The sequence below is a fragment of the Sesamum indicum genome, linkage group LG2, assembly GCF_026168435.1.
Source record: "Sesamum indicum cultivar Baizhima isolate 11 linkage group LG2, ASM2616843v1, whole genome shotgun sequence".
NCBI lineage: Eukaryota > Viridiplantae > Streptophyta > Magnoliopsida > Lamiales > Pedaliaceae > Sesamum > Sesamum indicum.
In genome coordinates, this window is record NC_142658.1 from 12,714,930 (window position 1) to 12,730,172 (window position 15,243).

The window sequence follows — 15,243 nt, forward strand, 5'->3', positions numbered from 1 at the left end:
ATAATTTTATAATTCAACGGTCAACATGAGGGGTAAATTGTTGTTCTTTTTACAACTGCTCATTATCGATATCACGAGGGTAAATTGTATTTAATCCTGTCTTATATGTATATATGTTATATATATAATATTCATATTTTATTTATTTTATATTCAAGTATATAATACATATTTAAAATTCCATAAAAAATCTAGACTTATTTCTATCAAATGATTCTAAGTAATTTATTAGATCCTACTATTTTCATTCTTTCAATTTTGATTTAATGATGAATAAAGAAAGAAATGTGCATATTAACTGAGATTATAATATGCAATTCATGGAAAATATGTAATGATGCTAAAGTTGACCAACGAAAAAGGCAAGTATGAATAATTTCTGAGATTACAATAAAAGTAACACCGAGGGTTTTGTGAAAATCTGCGAATATAACGCGCACGGAGTCTGGAACAAATATTCTTCCTATCCAAAGATCTTCCAAGTAATCATAGACGAAGTCATCAAAGGGGCGACAACGAGAAGCCGGAGATTTATAATTTGAAGGAGCAAGTGTGAAATGGACTGCTTTGCTTGCTTCGGCGGAGGAAGCAAGCAGCGGAGACGAGAAGAGGAGCGTTTGGCCGCTGAAGAAGCCCGTGCAAAAGCAGCGGAAGCTGCCCAGAGAAGGTTTCAATTTCTTATTTTATTTTATTTTTGTTATTGTTTATTGGAGAATCTCGTAATGCTTTTCTTTCTTTGGTTTGGGCAAGTATTGATTTTCTGGGATTTTTCTTGTAAAGAGTAATCTATATTTGTCTCGAATCGTAATCCATGTGGAATGAAGAAGGTGATCATATTGCATCACTCTTGATGTTCCCTAACATCTTAATTTCTAGTCTAATAAAACTTTAGCTTGATTCTAGTAGATAGATTTCAGTAAGGTTTTGTTTTGTTTTGTTCTTTATTCCCCTTCGTTTTGTCTATGTATGTTTTAGTTCTTTTGCAATCTTTTCCCATTTTCTTGGGAATACTTGTCTGGTTTTATTGTATTTCTTTTCTTTCTTATAATAATTCATTCATCCCATGCTGCTACAAGTTTCATATGCTTTTTCATTTGAGTGAACTATTCTTGAGGTATTAAGACAGGAAAGGAGAAAATTATAAGATAGATCATGAATTTAAACGCGTTATAGGACAATTTTATTTGGTTTCTAACATATTTTTAATCAGACTTCTATATTGTATCACTGGGCATATTACTTTGGTAGAAAACTGAAAGTCTTTTTACATTGTTAAACCGGGTTCTCCTATACCAGTTTTGATATTGACATGAGTGAGGAAAAGAAAATCAGCTCGTTAATATAAGAGTAGAGCAGAAAGCTGTGAGCTCAAGTAAGTAAACGTCTTCCCTTTTGCTTTTCCTTTCTCATTATACTTCTGGAGAAAACATGATTTACATTATGCGCAGTATGAGTAGTCCTTCACCTTGTTGTTCCTCACTTGTGTTCATTGTAGTTGTACTTACCAACCAACTTGCACAACATTTATGAAGTCTTTATCAGTTTATGTTGCTTGTCTCACTAATTTCTGTGCTAGATTCTTACCTGACTTGGTTCTCTTCTAGATATAAGTATGAGTAAGCTCAGTAAGGTAAATGCATGTGAATTAAAAAAACTCACACAATGCACATAACATGACTCAGGTACACGCCAACATCACACCAGAATAAACTAGATGCCCACAAAGTAATATTACATGCATGATCACTTTAATTTAAAAACCTTAAATCTCTACACCTGAAATTAATTTATCAAAGAGTTGATATAACCTTGTTTAAGAAACTAACTTCAGTAACTTAAGTGGAGAATATACTGTTCCACTTTACTCATTCTTAGGAACTGGATTCCTGTGTGGAAATTGAGGAGCTTAAACACTGGATAGCAAGCTAAAATTGTGCAGTTATAGAAGGATCTCCACTTGAAATTGGCATCAAAATTGTCCATGAATGGTATTCCGATAACTTTGCTTAAGCAATCAGATATGTTGAAATAAAGCGAGCTACTTGCAGTATAGGAAGAACAAAATCCTTGACTAAATGGATACATATAAGCTATAAAGCCGAGCTCCTTCTGTTTGGGACTTTTAGCATGACCAGACCTTGTGGAATGGTGTTAACAGTTGGATAATTGAAGAAGTCCATAATCATACTAGGGGAGTCACTCACTCTTATCAGATCTACTCTATCTTGTGTTGCTATTTATTATGGTAACTGTTAATAATTCCCCTGCCAATTGCTTATATGCTGGAATATTATATACATTACCATTACTGAGATGGTTCAGGTGCAGACATTAATGTTCAAATTTATCTGGTGAGTCAAAACACATAACTAGTCTGAAGGTTTGGAGAATTTTGACTGAGCACTACCTGGCTACTGGATATGCATATTCTCAAATGTGGAAGAGTTCTTCAAAAAGTGCCTTGCTTTGGGTTTGCTTGTTATAGGGAGAAATAACTTTTATAATCCTCCAAGTATATAACGGAATCCTCTTGTAACTTGATAGTACCATGTTTGCAAAGTACGGACACACACAAAGCAGTTCTTTGTAGAGCCACTATGCTAGAGTCTCCCTTGTGGACCCCACCTCGTGGGCCAAGGATGTGTAAAATTGTAACAGAGCTTACCTAGGCGTACAATTGGTGAGGAAGCCTGACTAAATGTGTATTGGTTGACGTCCTAGATTGTGGGTGGAGCATGATAATGCCATGGTGTGTGCAATACGGAGTGATCACGGTAACCCACATGGATTATGGATAGAATTTAGAGTTGTTTATAAATGAACACTCATCTAACAACTGGGATTAACCATTTTCACAAAATGAGATGAATTTGAATTCATTACTAATAGAGCCTATTGTGCGGGTGTCTCTCTTATGAGGCACAACCCCGTGGTCCCAGGGTGTGGAATTCTGCACTCTTATATAGAGTCCAAGCTAGTAGTATTTGCTGTAAGATGACTTTGCTGACTATATCTAGTACAGTTGGGCAAGAAACAAAATTATATTCTGGAAAGATGTTTGGTTCAGAGAAGCCTCTGGTGCATTACTTCTTTCAGACTGCAAATATCAATTACTGATGTTAATTATAGAGGGGAAATGGTTTTTGGAACAGGAGACGGAATCTGAGACTATGAGAAAAGATAGGAGTTCCTTGTGAAATTTTGTTGCTGGGCTCTCCACTTATTGCTAGAAATAATCCTGGGAAGTCTTTTGGAAGACCCATGCAACTGAAAAGAGTCCTCCTTTACTTGAAGCTGTCCTTAAGAGTATATTGACAGGTGTAAGAAGAAAGATAACTTATGCCAGCCACTTTTCTAAGGGTTGGAGATCCTATATCATTATTTGTTACATACTGCCTGGAGGTTTGTGGCCCCTTGACTTGTTTTTATGGGAGATTGAGCAGTGCCCAATGTCAGTTTATCCTGATAGTGAAGGAAGACCTTTGAGTATTACCCTCCTGGTCTTATTCACTCCATCTGCCAAAAAATGAAAGTTCCTGTTCCTTTTTGGGATGTCCAAATTTTGTGCTACTCGCTTCTTGATTATAAAACTAATTGCACCTGTAACCTGCTGTCCAGGCAGCTTTTATCCATTTAATTGAGATTCTGATACAGGATTCTGGCAATCAGTTGATTTGAAGTCATATCTTATCGTGTCGAACGTTTTGCATGATATGCTCTTTATGACCGTGATTGCAGGCAGGAGCAATTTGAGCAATCTGCAGCAGGAAGAGCTGCCAAAGCACAGCTAGCAGCTGCTGCAAAACACAATGCTAACGCCAACAAAGGCGAACCAGTTCTTAAGGTACTATCCTCTTGATACTCATAATTTTTTCATTTCGTGGTGCTATTTGCCTTTCTCTTGTTATGAGCTTTTGTTATGATATTTTCTTCATCTGTTTGTTTCTGTTTCTTTCTTTCTTTCTTTCCCTTTTTTTTTTATTTTTTGTTTTTTGGGGTAAATTTAATTATCCAAGTTGTTGAACAGTTAATCTCCGTAGCAATTATTTCTGAAGGTAGTTTTGCATTTGGAGTTTGATATGTGGGGTTAGAATTTTCCATGGCATACACTTCAAAAGCAATACTATAGTCTGATAATGATGATGCTTCAAGTTAATCATTTTGGTTCGTCATGTAAATGCAGTGGCAGGTGGGATGAGGTTACTCTTGATTGCTAAACTTTGGTCTCACACTGTAAGTATGCACCTTTTTCTTTACATGTTTAATGTTTAAAACAATCTTCTTGTTTATGTGCTCTTTGATCATTGTTTTGACAATATCGCTAATGATTAATGAAGATCGTTGAATTGCTCCTCCTTTTTGTGGTGTCATAATGGAAAGTTGAGCATGAAGTCTTTATATCCCTTCTGTCATTTTAACAAGTCAAGGTCCTTCTTTGAGGAATTGAAAGTGAGAGATTCATTTTTGAGGAACATCTTCTAATAGGACCTGAACCATGGCTGACGATTTCAATAGAGCTAAGTCATTGCATTAAGGCCCTTTCATCTTATTTTATGTTTCTGGACTAATCTGTGAACTTGATTTATTCGCCCCTTAATCCAGTGAGTTTTCTTATTTAGTTGCAGAAATTTGCAAGAACCAGACAATGCTTCCGAAAGAATCGCTTAATCATTTTCTATTCTTTAACTCATAATACTTGAAATAATTATAGTCAGAAACAACTAAACTAAATAGAAAAAACACCCTTATTTTTGTTCTCTTGTCAGGCGGTCTAATGCAAACAAATGATTTTCTAAAGCTGATGCCAGAGAACAGACAGATTGCTTGACGTCGAAACTGTAGCTTAAGCTGTACCTTACCCCTGTAAAAATTGGTTCTTGGAGGAAACGGTGTAGAGTTAAAAGTGGATAGTGACGCTAATTTGTGGGAGGGGGCAGACAACCAGTGAAAACATAACACAGCCAATTCTTCTAGAGAATGCACTTCATATTCATGACGTAGTCGTATAATAAATTCTCCATAAGTGTGCCATTGTCAAAAACTTTCTTCGCTTTGGTTGGTTAGACAATTCACTCTTTGTTAAGGCGCGTAACTAATGTCCTGATGTACAGTATATATGCTGGTGTTGAAGTTCCAATTAAATGAAAGAGGGTCTTTGTAGAATTTTGTGGAGTTTGTGATATGATGAAACTGTTGCATAGTGTGTCGGCTATGACACTGAATTCCTCTTCCTGCAGATCTATAGAAAAACTCCTGTTCTGTCCGGCCATCTATCTGGAGTAAGCATCTTTAACTGATGATCCTCAGGATAAAGTGTCTGTAAAGAACTGCATAAAGCTGAATCATTTCTCTTTGTTTTACGTTGTCTGTCGGACGACTAACAGTGTCATCTTTGTATATAGCTAAATTGTGGAAGGTTCAACTCCGTTGTTGTGATCTGTGCTCACTTGTCCCATAACAAGCTTGAATAAAGAGATGACTCTCACTTTGTTTAAAGAAAGACGTGATATTGTGGAATATTCAATTCGCTCCTAATATAATCTCTCTCAATTTATATTTGTCTTTATGCTGATGAAAAATGCATCCATCAGGTGAAATGTGTGCTATCAGATATGATATACTAAACGTATTTAATTTCGATCAAGGGTGTTGGACTCTGGGTTTATTAATAGGGTGTTTCAATGATCTTATCAGCTCTTTAAAACATCTTATAAAATGTTGTAAGTACAACAATATTTTTACAAAATGTGCTTATCAGATTCTTAAAATAAAAAGTTAGGATCTTATAAGTTGTTTTAAGAAAAATAAGTACTTTTCAATTTATTTTGAAAATCTTAGTTCAATTTTCTTCAGATTAGTACGAGTTTGTCCTTAATAGTATGTTGTAGATTTTATAATTTTATTTTATTCAAATATTTTATTAATTTATTCCAATATTATTTAACATCTTATAAGATGGACTTATAAAATCTTTTAAATTAGTTTAGCCAAAGATTTTGTAAATTGTTTGCTTGTGAAATAGGATTTTGCTAGAGTTGATGAGGCTTGAGGCGTAGGTGCAACCTTATAGCGATCTAACAATTTAGGCATAGAGTGTTATTTAGTATATAGTAGATATTTGAGGACATGTCGCCATTCTTTATATGTAATTACTGTTAAAAGGTGAATGCATGCTGTCTCCGACGATAAGAAGTTTCCCACATGGCTAAGCATAAAAATTGACTCCTTGAAATCCAGACCAATTCCTAAAATCGCAGGTATTTCTTCAAACAACTATAGCTCTGGTGAATAAATATAATAGCATTTGAAGACTAGCTGCTGCTTAAGTCAGCAAGTTCGAGGTGGTAAATAATGAGTAAATGACGTAGGAAATAATAAATGTCTCTTATTATAATACAGTAGTATATGGGTATTTATAGGATCATATGTCTGTACATACTTGGTCCACATGGCGTCATTTTAACCTTGAGCTGTCAGACATTGTGTGATCAGGATCTCGGATCCTTGGAGCGGGTTGCCTATGGGTCGCTATAGCGGGTGGGGTCGCTAAACAGAGGACGTAGATCCTGGCACATTGGTGTAATTCTAGCTTAGTAAGAGGGTTATTATCTTTTTCTTCAATAGGTGTGATACACCCCTATCATTATTCCCTTACTTCTTCTAGTGCTAAGTTATTACTCCTTTGAAGCGTGTGATAAAGCTCACATGCTCTGTGCGTGCGTCCAAGCCTACAGGCGCTGCCAGCGTTCGGTTGATGTTGTTGTACGATTGTGCCTTTTCTGCCATTATTCAATTATTCTTTTGTTTTTCATTTTCAGAAACAATTTCAAAATATTTCTAGCAACTTCTGTTGTACTTAAACCATGCTCATAAATTTAAAATCAACAGAACACGAATTAAATAACATAAAATAAATATAAAATCATATAATCATGCTTTAAATTGAATTCAAACACGTAAATTACATAATAAATTAGCCACGAGTGCTGAATCGAGCTCTGGTACCACAAAATGAACTAGTGTTGGCTCAGGAATCCAAGTATATGCAACAGAAACGAAAATAAGAATGAATTTAAATCTAAAACCAACGGGATAGGATCCCGTTTTCTTGGGCTTTCAAGTACTCAAATAAATATGTGGCTAATTTGAGTAAACGTTGAAAACTAACCACGAGTCATAACTTTGAAGTGTGTGGAGTTTCCGGCATTTGAGTTGTCCTCCGACCCATTCACCCAGAGATGGACAAATGCTTCCTCTAATGGTATCCACACCACCACAAGCGAGGGGATATCTCATCTCTTTACTAGAGGATCGAGATCACCAAGGGGTTAGAACTATTCTAACTCGAAGAGGATTGAGAAGACACTATTAGATTAGTATTTTCAATCTCAATTCTCAAGTCCTGAAACCTAGTTCAAAGCTTGAGAAGTTGTGTGTGTATAGAGATGGTTTGGTGAGAGTGTAGGAGAGGATAGGAGAGGAGCACGAATTTCCTACGCTCTTTTTCTTTTCTTGGCCAAAAGAGTCATCACCCCAAAATGAAATACACGTAGTGTATTTATAGGCACTTGGCCCAGGATACTACTTTTGGGTATTTCTCCTTTTGCAAGCTTGATTTAGGGATAAAATGGATCGAATATCTCGAAAATACAAAATCTCAACCAGAATAGAAAGAACACGGCCACGTCGTGTTCATAAACGAAAATTGGGTGAGAACTATGATATTTCACTTAGTACAAGCTTTCATCAGATCAAAGAGATTCGTGGAGCAATACGGAGCATCAAGTCGGCTAGGAAGATTGGATTACAGTTCTTTCTACTCCTTTCCTCTTTTCAGCAAATTTTCTTGATGATTTCCTAGAATATTTACTTCTCTTGTTCACCAATCTCTTGGCGGGTAGAGCCTTTTGTCCTAGAATCATGTTGTGAAATCCCATGTTAGAAAGTTAGGAATTAAACATAGAGATTAACCATGAAGCAGGCTTAATTTCTATGAGGATTGCATAACTTATCTTTGATCTCAATGAATTCAATTAATTCAATCTCCATGAAAATAGGTAGATTATTTAATTGAATATAATTTTCCATACGCTTGAACTTCCTGTTGGATGGGCTTGGAAAGATTGTAGGATAGGCATTAACGTGTGAACACACTATTGTAAGAGTATGAGCATCAGTATTTTATGTTTTTTTATCTATACTATTATAAAAAGAAAAAATCCTCCACGCTCACACACAGTGATTAATGACATTATCGCACTAATTTTTTGTGAAGTCAAAAATGCCCTTCAACTAATAAGGTAACTACTTATTCAACTTCTCAAATTTTATATCAACTTATAAATTGTTTTCTTTTTTTAATTGTAATGTATTGATTTATATATTTTACTCTTATGTATAATATATTTTAAAGCGTGAAAAATCATTTATTATATGCACGTGAAAAACAGTGTGCCACAATGGCTAGTTTTTAAAAAAAGAAAAAAAATTCTTTTTTTTAAATTAAGAATGATGAACTACTATTATTTAAAATAAATTGATTACAATCATTCATGTCGGATATCAATCATTACATAATCATACTCTGGTCAATAATATCAAATAAATGAAATATAATCGACACCTATAATTACAGTAGAAACAACACCTACTATTCAGTAGACGCAACATCACACACATAAAGTGAATTTCAAACTCATGATCTCTAAGATTACGGGGCCTCAACTTCGTCAACTAAAATAAGCCTCAATGCGAGAAAGAAGAATCTATTCAAATATTTTGGGTTGGTATACTATTATTTAGTTACTTAAATATTTAATTTTCCTACAATTTAGACTTCCAAGATCTTAGGACCGGAAAAAGAATAAAATATTTACATATACGATTTTTTAAAAACTCTATCATAATGTTTGGATTCGTTTTCTGAGTGTTTTGTTGTGTTTTGTGGAGATAGAGAGACAAAAATAAAGATAAATAAGTGTGTTAGAAATAATATGTATGTTTGAATTTATTTTTTGAGATAATTTAAAATAAGTATTATATGTTTAATGTTGTGTTTTGGGAGACAAAAATTACCATTCATTGTCAAATCATATCTTTTTTATATATATTTATGTATATGTGTGTGTATATATATGTGTATGTATTATGTCAAAACAGTTAAAAACACCCAAATAAAGTATTTTTATATGATAGCAAACATTGAGTACATTTTAACTTATTACAGAAATAACTTAAAAATGAAAACAAACATAGTGTATATATTTTACTCGCAATAAAGATTTGAAAAAGAACAAGACAACACAGAGTAAAAGTGTGCAATTGAATTTTGGAAAGGACAAGTACTCTATCTCTCTTGCATTTTTTTCCTCATAAATACTTTGTAGTTTAATTTTATTAAAGTGTCAAAATTGTCCTTTAATTAATTTTCAAACTTTAATTAAAAATGATTTGATAATTTAGTTAAAATAATCTAACTAAAGGGCATTACCAAAAATAATTAAAAATTAAAAAATGCAATTTATCGACCATAAAAAATATTTCTTAATTTAGTAGTTTTTTTTGTTTTTTAATATTCTATATAAATTTAATATTTCTAGAATAGTTTATGATCAAACACAACATGCGTCCATTTTACTAGTTACAGCAAATATTTGGACAAGGACAATCTCATGTATTAATATGGATATTACAAATTCTAACCAAAGAATCGCCCGATGCAAAAGATTATTGAACTCAAAGTAAGTGTTTGTAAGAGTTTTGAAAAAGCATATTTCATCTTCTTGTTTTAAAAAAAAATTCTTTTTCAAGTATTTGGAATTTCAATTTTTACTTTGAGGTTTTGCTAAAAGAAATACTTTTAAGCCAAAAGTTAGAAGCGCATTGGAGGTGCTTCTAGCTGCTTTGATTTTTTTGTAAATAAATTCAACTTTTTTTTTAGACTACTTTACACACATTATAATAATTTTAATTGAAATTTATCATTTTTAATTTATTTTCAAAATTGCGCATCTAGAGTTGATGTTTCAGTTTTTAAATAATTTGAATAATTTAATGCTAATAAAAATTATATTTTCACATAGTTAATTTTGGGATAATTACACTCCCTTCTCCTGAAATTTGGTATAGTTACATGTAAAAATTCCCAGTGGTTTGGAAAATCGCATCTAGCACCCTTAAAGTTTGTTTCCATCTAGCACATATGTCCATTTGTTACTGAAAATACACTGAATTTGTTGATATAAAAAAAATTAAATAAAAATTAATATTTATCCTCGATGACTTGTTATTGACTTATTGCAAGTCAAATAATCTTTTTTCGACTAAACTACCCTTATAATGGTGAAGATATACCCTCTCACATTCATTAACATGTGAAGACGTATCATCGTAATTTGATCATAAAAATATTTATTTGACCTATAATAAATTAGTAATAAGTCAATGGATTTTTATTTTTTTTGTTAATATCAGCAAATTCAATGAATTTTAACTAATAGTAATGGATAGACTTATTTGATAGACAAAAGCAGACTTTAGGAGTGCTAGATATAATTTTCAAAAACTACGGAAGGTCTACATGTAATTACACCAAATCTTAGGGGAGGGAAGTGTAATTATCCCTTAATATTTTAGAATTTTTTATACATTTTTTGTTATATTATTTGATATTATTCATAAATCATAAAATATAACTTAAATTACTATGATCTATTAATAGAAAAATAAATTTTTAGCAATCATGCATGTTTATTTACGGTGTATGAATGACCAGTTATATTATTTAGTCGGAGCATCATTGAATTAAAAATCCAAGTTTTTTATTAGTATTCAATATTTTAATAATATAAATGATAAATATTTGTAAAAAAATAAATATAAAATATACTAATTCAAATAAATATATTTTTTTAGAAAAATTTATTATTATTATTATTGTCATTAACAAAGATAAGTGCAAATATTAAGCAAGAATAGTATCTTTTTATTATATGGACAACAAACAATCTCTAATCAATTAAGCTTGTCTGCATACTACATAATTTAACTTTTATTTGCTTTTTATTTTTTTTACAAATACTGTCTACTTTTTATTCTATTACAACTTTCAATTTTTTCTACAAAAAATCACTTTTCTAAAAGTAAAAATTTTCGCATAACACTCCCTATGTCTGTTGAATCCAAGTATAATGCACATATCACCTTGTCCATTCAGATGAAAGAGAGTGCCTTTCCATTCAAAAAACAGTCACCTGTACAAAGTTGATAAACAAGAATAATCACAGGACCGTGTTTCCCAGTACGACCAATAGTTAAGAAGCAGCTTCTGCAATGCGATTGTTTAAGCTTTATCAAAACTAAGGATTTCTGTGTCTGATTGAAACCAAATGGCTGTTACTGTCAGTGGAAGCTTTGAACAGGAGCAGAGAGCTTTAGCTCATGTGCAGCCTGAAACGAGTCAGCTGCTTGCTGCACCAAACCTTCCATCTTATAGATCAACCCAAGATTAAACCATGCCTCATGGTTCGTGGGTTCCAAACGAAGTGCGTTCATTATGAAGCTTTTTGCAATAGGGAGTGATTTATTGCCCATCTTTATTAGTACGTCAGCAGTTGAGATGATGCTGGGGACGTAGTCCGGTTCTATTGATAAAGAAACTGAGAATGCGATTACTGCTTCTTTATGTTGTTCTTGGGCTTCAAAGAGTCTTCCTGCAAACATTAAAGAACGTCGGTTAAGTAAATGAGGGACGGTAAGATTCAATACTCAGAAGCATATGAGAGAATAGGGAACGCTTATTATTCAACCTGTTGCATGCCAACAACGAGGGGAGTAGAACTTAGTTGCCTTGGCTTTTTTGATGCAAATATCCGAATCAAGCCATAGCTCGTGGTCTGAATAGAGTCCAGCCAAATCCAACCATGCTTCTAATTCTAATGTCCTCTCGGCTTGTAACTGCCAATTGGAGAAAAAGAGAAAACTCTGTACATTATCCTCTTACAAATATTGTGAAAATACCTTGTAAAATCTGTAATCTGCAGAAAATTTTCTTTCGTATTTCCAGAGCTGGCGTAAAACTGAAATTTCAAGAATTTAAGAAGTATACACACCTTACTGGTGTTTTCGTCATGATGTTCACTGAGTCCCTGAATTAATGCTAGCAAAATCCTGTAGGTTTCAATGGCTTGCTTCGGTTGTTCTTGAGCAATCTGAATGACAGCTTTCAGCCTCAGAAGTTCAAGCTGGTCAATATTCCCAGTTTCATCCAAGGCAAGATCAATGATGGCTTCTGCATCTTTTAGTCTCTGCTCGGCAGATGCAATAAGAGCCAACAGTTTCCAACCTCTTGCCGAACTTCCAGCAGTCATCTTTGAGTATAGCATTGCTCGCTCAAAGGCCGGAGTCAAGTTCCTTTGGATGGCATTTTCTAGCCCGAGGCTAAGGCTAATTTCTGGATCCTTAGCCCCAGCCAGAGAAATATGGTTTAAGGAGTTAAGTGAGTCTCTATGTAAAGTGACTCTCTCAATATCAGAAACAGAGGTCCGTGCTACATTTCCATAGCAGATCCCGAGAAACTTATGGCCTTGGCTTAGTATATGCTCATTTTGGTCCATCGAAACATCAATAACTCTTCGTGCAAAATTTATCCCTTCAGAAGATTCGTTTGGATCTTGAGCACATAATTTTGCTCCTAGCAAGAATGATGCTAAATGGGGTTTGCTGTTATCTTCCGAAAACCCTGATGCTTTCTTTAGAAGGTTAACTGCCGTTTGATTCTGACCTGCAGCACTGTAGCAAAGAGCAAGAAAGTACCATCTGTCCACTCGATTGTATCTACCTGGAAGAACCTGCTCCACGTGATCCGCCAAAGACACGAATTCACCAGAGATTGTGAGTGCGAAAGTTAAATGATTCATAACTTCTTGATCCCACTCTATTTCACCATGCAGAACCTTCCGCATAAGTATAAACAACAGAAGAATTGATTCCTCTATACTACTTTTTGGGAACGTTGATCCCCATGGTTTATACTCAGAAGGAATGCCAGCTTCGACACCTCCATAGAGCAATGTGGCAGCTAAGTCCTTCTGCACTTTTGCGAGTCTTTGGGGATCTAAGTTCCAAGGCTTTAAAAGAGCCCTTCGATATGCAGCAATAGCTTCGTCTAGAGATCCCGCCTGCAGCCATAGCTTAGGAAGCAACTCCATTGCCCTGTGAAACATCTCCAGCAACTTGCTATCTTCATTGATTTCCCGATATATACCATTAGGCAGAGCTAATTCGACTGTGTCTAAGATAATCTTGCACTCTCTCGCAGCTTCTGGCATTCAGAAAGACAATGGATAAATGAGAAGCCAAACATCTCAAGACCAGTAATTTAAACTTCAAATTCAAGAACCACCTCAAGGCTATCGACTTTCTATCTTACATGGACTCGACATTGCATCAAAAGTGATGTGCTAAGCTCAAACGGTCATTTTGCAAATTAATACAAAATTATGACTCTATGCTTATTAGGTCTTCAAGTTCAACTCTACCAGAGTTTCTCCTCTGTTACATTCTCATATCTTAACCACATCACATGAGATGGGAATTAATCAACTAATCTTGAATAGAACTCAGGACCGAGAGCTAATCATTACGGTATCATATTTGATATCTCAGGCATAAATGAAAACTCTGATTACCTTTAACACGTCCCAGCTCAGCTAAAGATTTTGCCTTAAGTAAAATTGCTTCAAGAAGTAGGCTCACTGAATGTAGTGACATTACGCCAGCCAGCACATTTCTGTCTTTGGAACGCAATTTTCGGGGCCGAGTTCTCTCAGCAATGGCCTTAGACATTCTTGGTGACAAGAGTCTAATGTCAATTCCTTGAAACACTTGAAGGGCAGCATCAAAATTACCTCTTTGGTATTCGAGCCTCCCTAACAATGCTCTAGCTTCCTAAAAATTCAGAACCAACTCAATGAAATTTAAGCTCTGAGTAAACGTACTGAGAAAATGAGAAGGAAAATGAGGTGCTGAGAAGGGAAATGGCTTGTAAAGTTACCTCATAATTTAGAGAAAGAGCCTCCTTCAATGTAGACTCAGCTTCATCTACTTGAGCATCTTCAAGTTTTGATTCCCAATCAACAGTTCCAGTTCTTGATGAAAGGCCACTGGCAGAGAAATCCCTTGTGGCCAGTGACTCTGGAGACTGTGGCACTGCCTCTTCAAGTTTGAATTGCTCTCCAGAACAAGCACACAGCATCTTTTCTTCTTTTTCTTTCTTTCCTCTTGGGACCCCCAGAAAACACGAAGAAACTCACGCTTCTTGCAATCAAATTATCCCTCAAAGGCAAGTAATTGACTCTTTACCAGCACTCTTTCTACCTTTAACTTGACCATTGTCAAAGAACACAATACATTTCAAGAATTGCGTTTATGACTAGCATTCAAGTTCCAAAGCATTACCACAGCAACACTTGAGATAAAAACCGAGATTAAAGAACCCATACAGAAAAATCCAAAACTAGTTAAAACATTGAAACAAGAAGAAAAAGAAGTGATGACGAAGTCTAGGAAGAATAAGAACAGACAGAGGCAATGGAAGAAAGGGTATGGCTTTACAAGAAAGAGGCAAGCTTCAGCTCACAAAACCTGAAAAAGCTTCGCTACATTTGGCGTCTCTCATTAATAACACGACGTGGGTTATAATCACGGATGTGAAAGCAGAAAAGGGATTTTCAAAAAAATGGGATTTTGCTTTGCTTTTTGGAGATCTGAGTTTGAATTTGATGGGTCATTTTGAACTTTTTCATTATCGCGAGGAAAAATGTTTGCTTGGGGGTAATTGGTGTTTTGACCATACAGAGCGGTCTGCATTGGTGGGGGGAGGAGGGGGTGTTGGTGTTGCAGAGAACGCAGAGCAGCTGCAGCTGTATTAAGATTCTCTCTGTTTTCCTGCAATGTTTTTTTGGGGTTTGATGTCAGTTGTTTGTTCTCAGCTTTTCGTGCTTTTTATGGATTTATAAGACACTATGTTTGATTTCATTTTTAACTTTTTAATTTATTTTGTGTGTCGTGTGAAAATAGTGAGAGTAAAAAATAAAAATAAATAAGTATTTATTAGAGATAATGTGTATATTTGAATTTAATTTTGTAGATAATATAAAATAAGTATAGTATGTTTGATGTTGTTTAGTGGGAGAAAAAACTACTATTCATTGTTAAATTATGTCTCTTTATATATATTTATAT

At 34.4% G+C, this 15,243-nt stretch overlaps 2 protein-coding genes across 3 annotated transcripts; one reads left to right on the plus strand and one right to left on the minus strand.

Moving 5' to 3' along the window:
• Positions 1-391: 391 nt before the first annotated feature.
• On the plus strand, positions 392-5,500 carry LOC105155602 (uncharacterized). 2 transcript variants are annotated; one of them, XM_011071497.3, is made up of 4 exons: positions 392-667; positions 3,739-3,844; positions 4,184-4,237; positions 5,238-5,500. In XM_011071497.3, the coding sequence occupies exons 1-3, from the start codon at positions 558-560 to the stop codon at positions 4,196-4,198; spliced, it is 231 nt and encodes a 76-aa protein (XP_011069799.1). In that variant the 5' UTR covers positions 392-557; the 3' UTR covers positions 4,199-4,237; positions 5,238-5,500. The 2 variants fall into 2 exon arrangements, with proteins under 2 accessions (XP_011069799.1, XP_011069798.1); XM_011071496.3 differs by having other exon boundaries at positions 394-667; positions 4,184-4,233.
• Positions 5,501-11,187: 5,687 nt separating this feature from the next.
• Positions 11,188-14,987, minus strand: NPGR1 (no pollen germination related 1). The gene is made up of 5 exons (XM_011071498.3): positions 14,054-14,987; positions 13,689-13,947; positions 12,111-13,321; positions 11,808-11,955; positions 11,188-11,711 (listed from the first exon to the last, which is right to left on the minus strand). Exons 1-5 carry the CDS (start codon positions 14,252-14,254, stop codon positions 11,401-11,403), a joined length of 2,130 nt encoding a protein of 709 aa, XP_011069800.1. The 5' UTR covers positions 14,255-14,987; the 3' UTR covers positions 11,188-11,400.
• Positions 14,988-15,243: the final 256 nt, after the last annotated feature.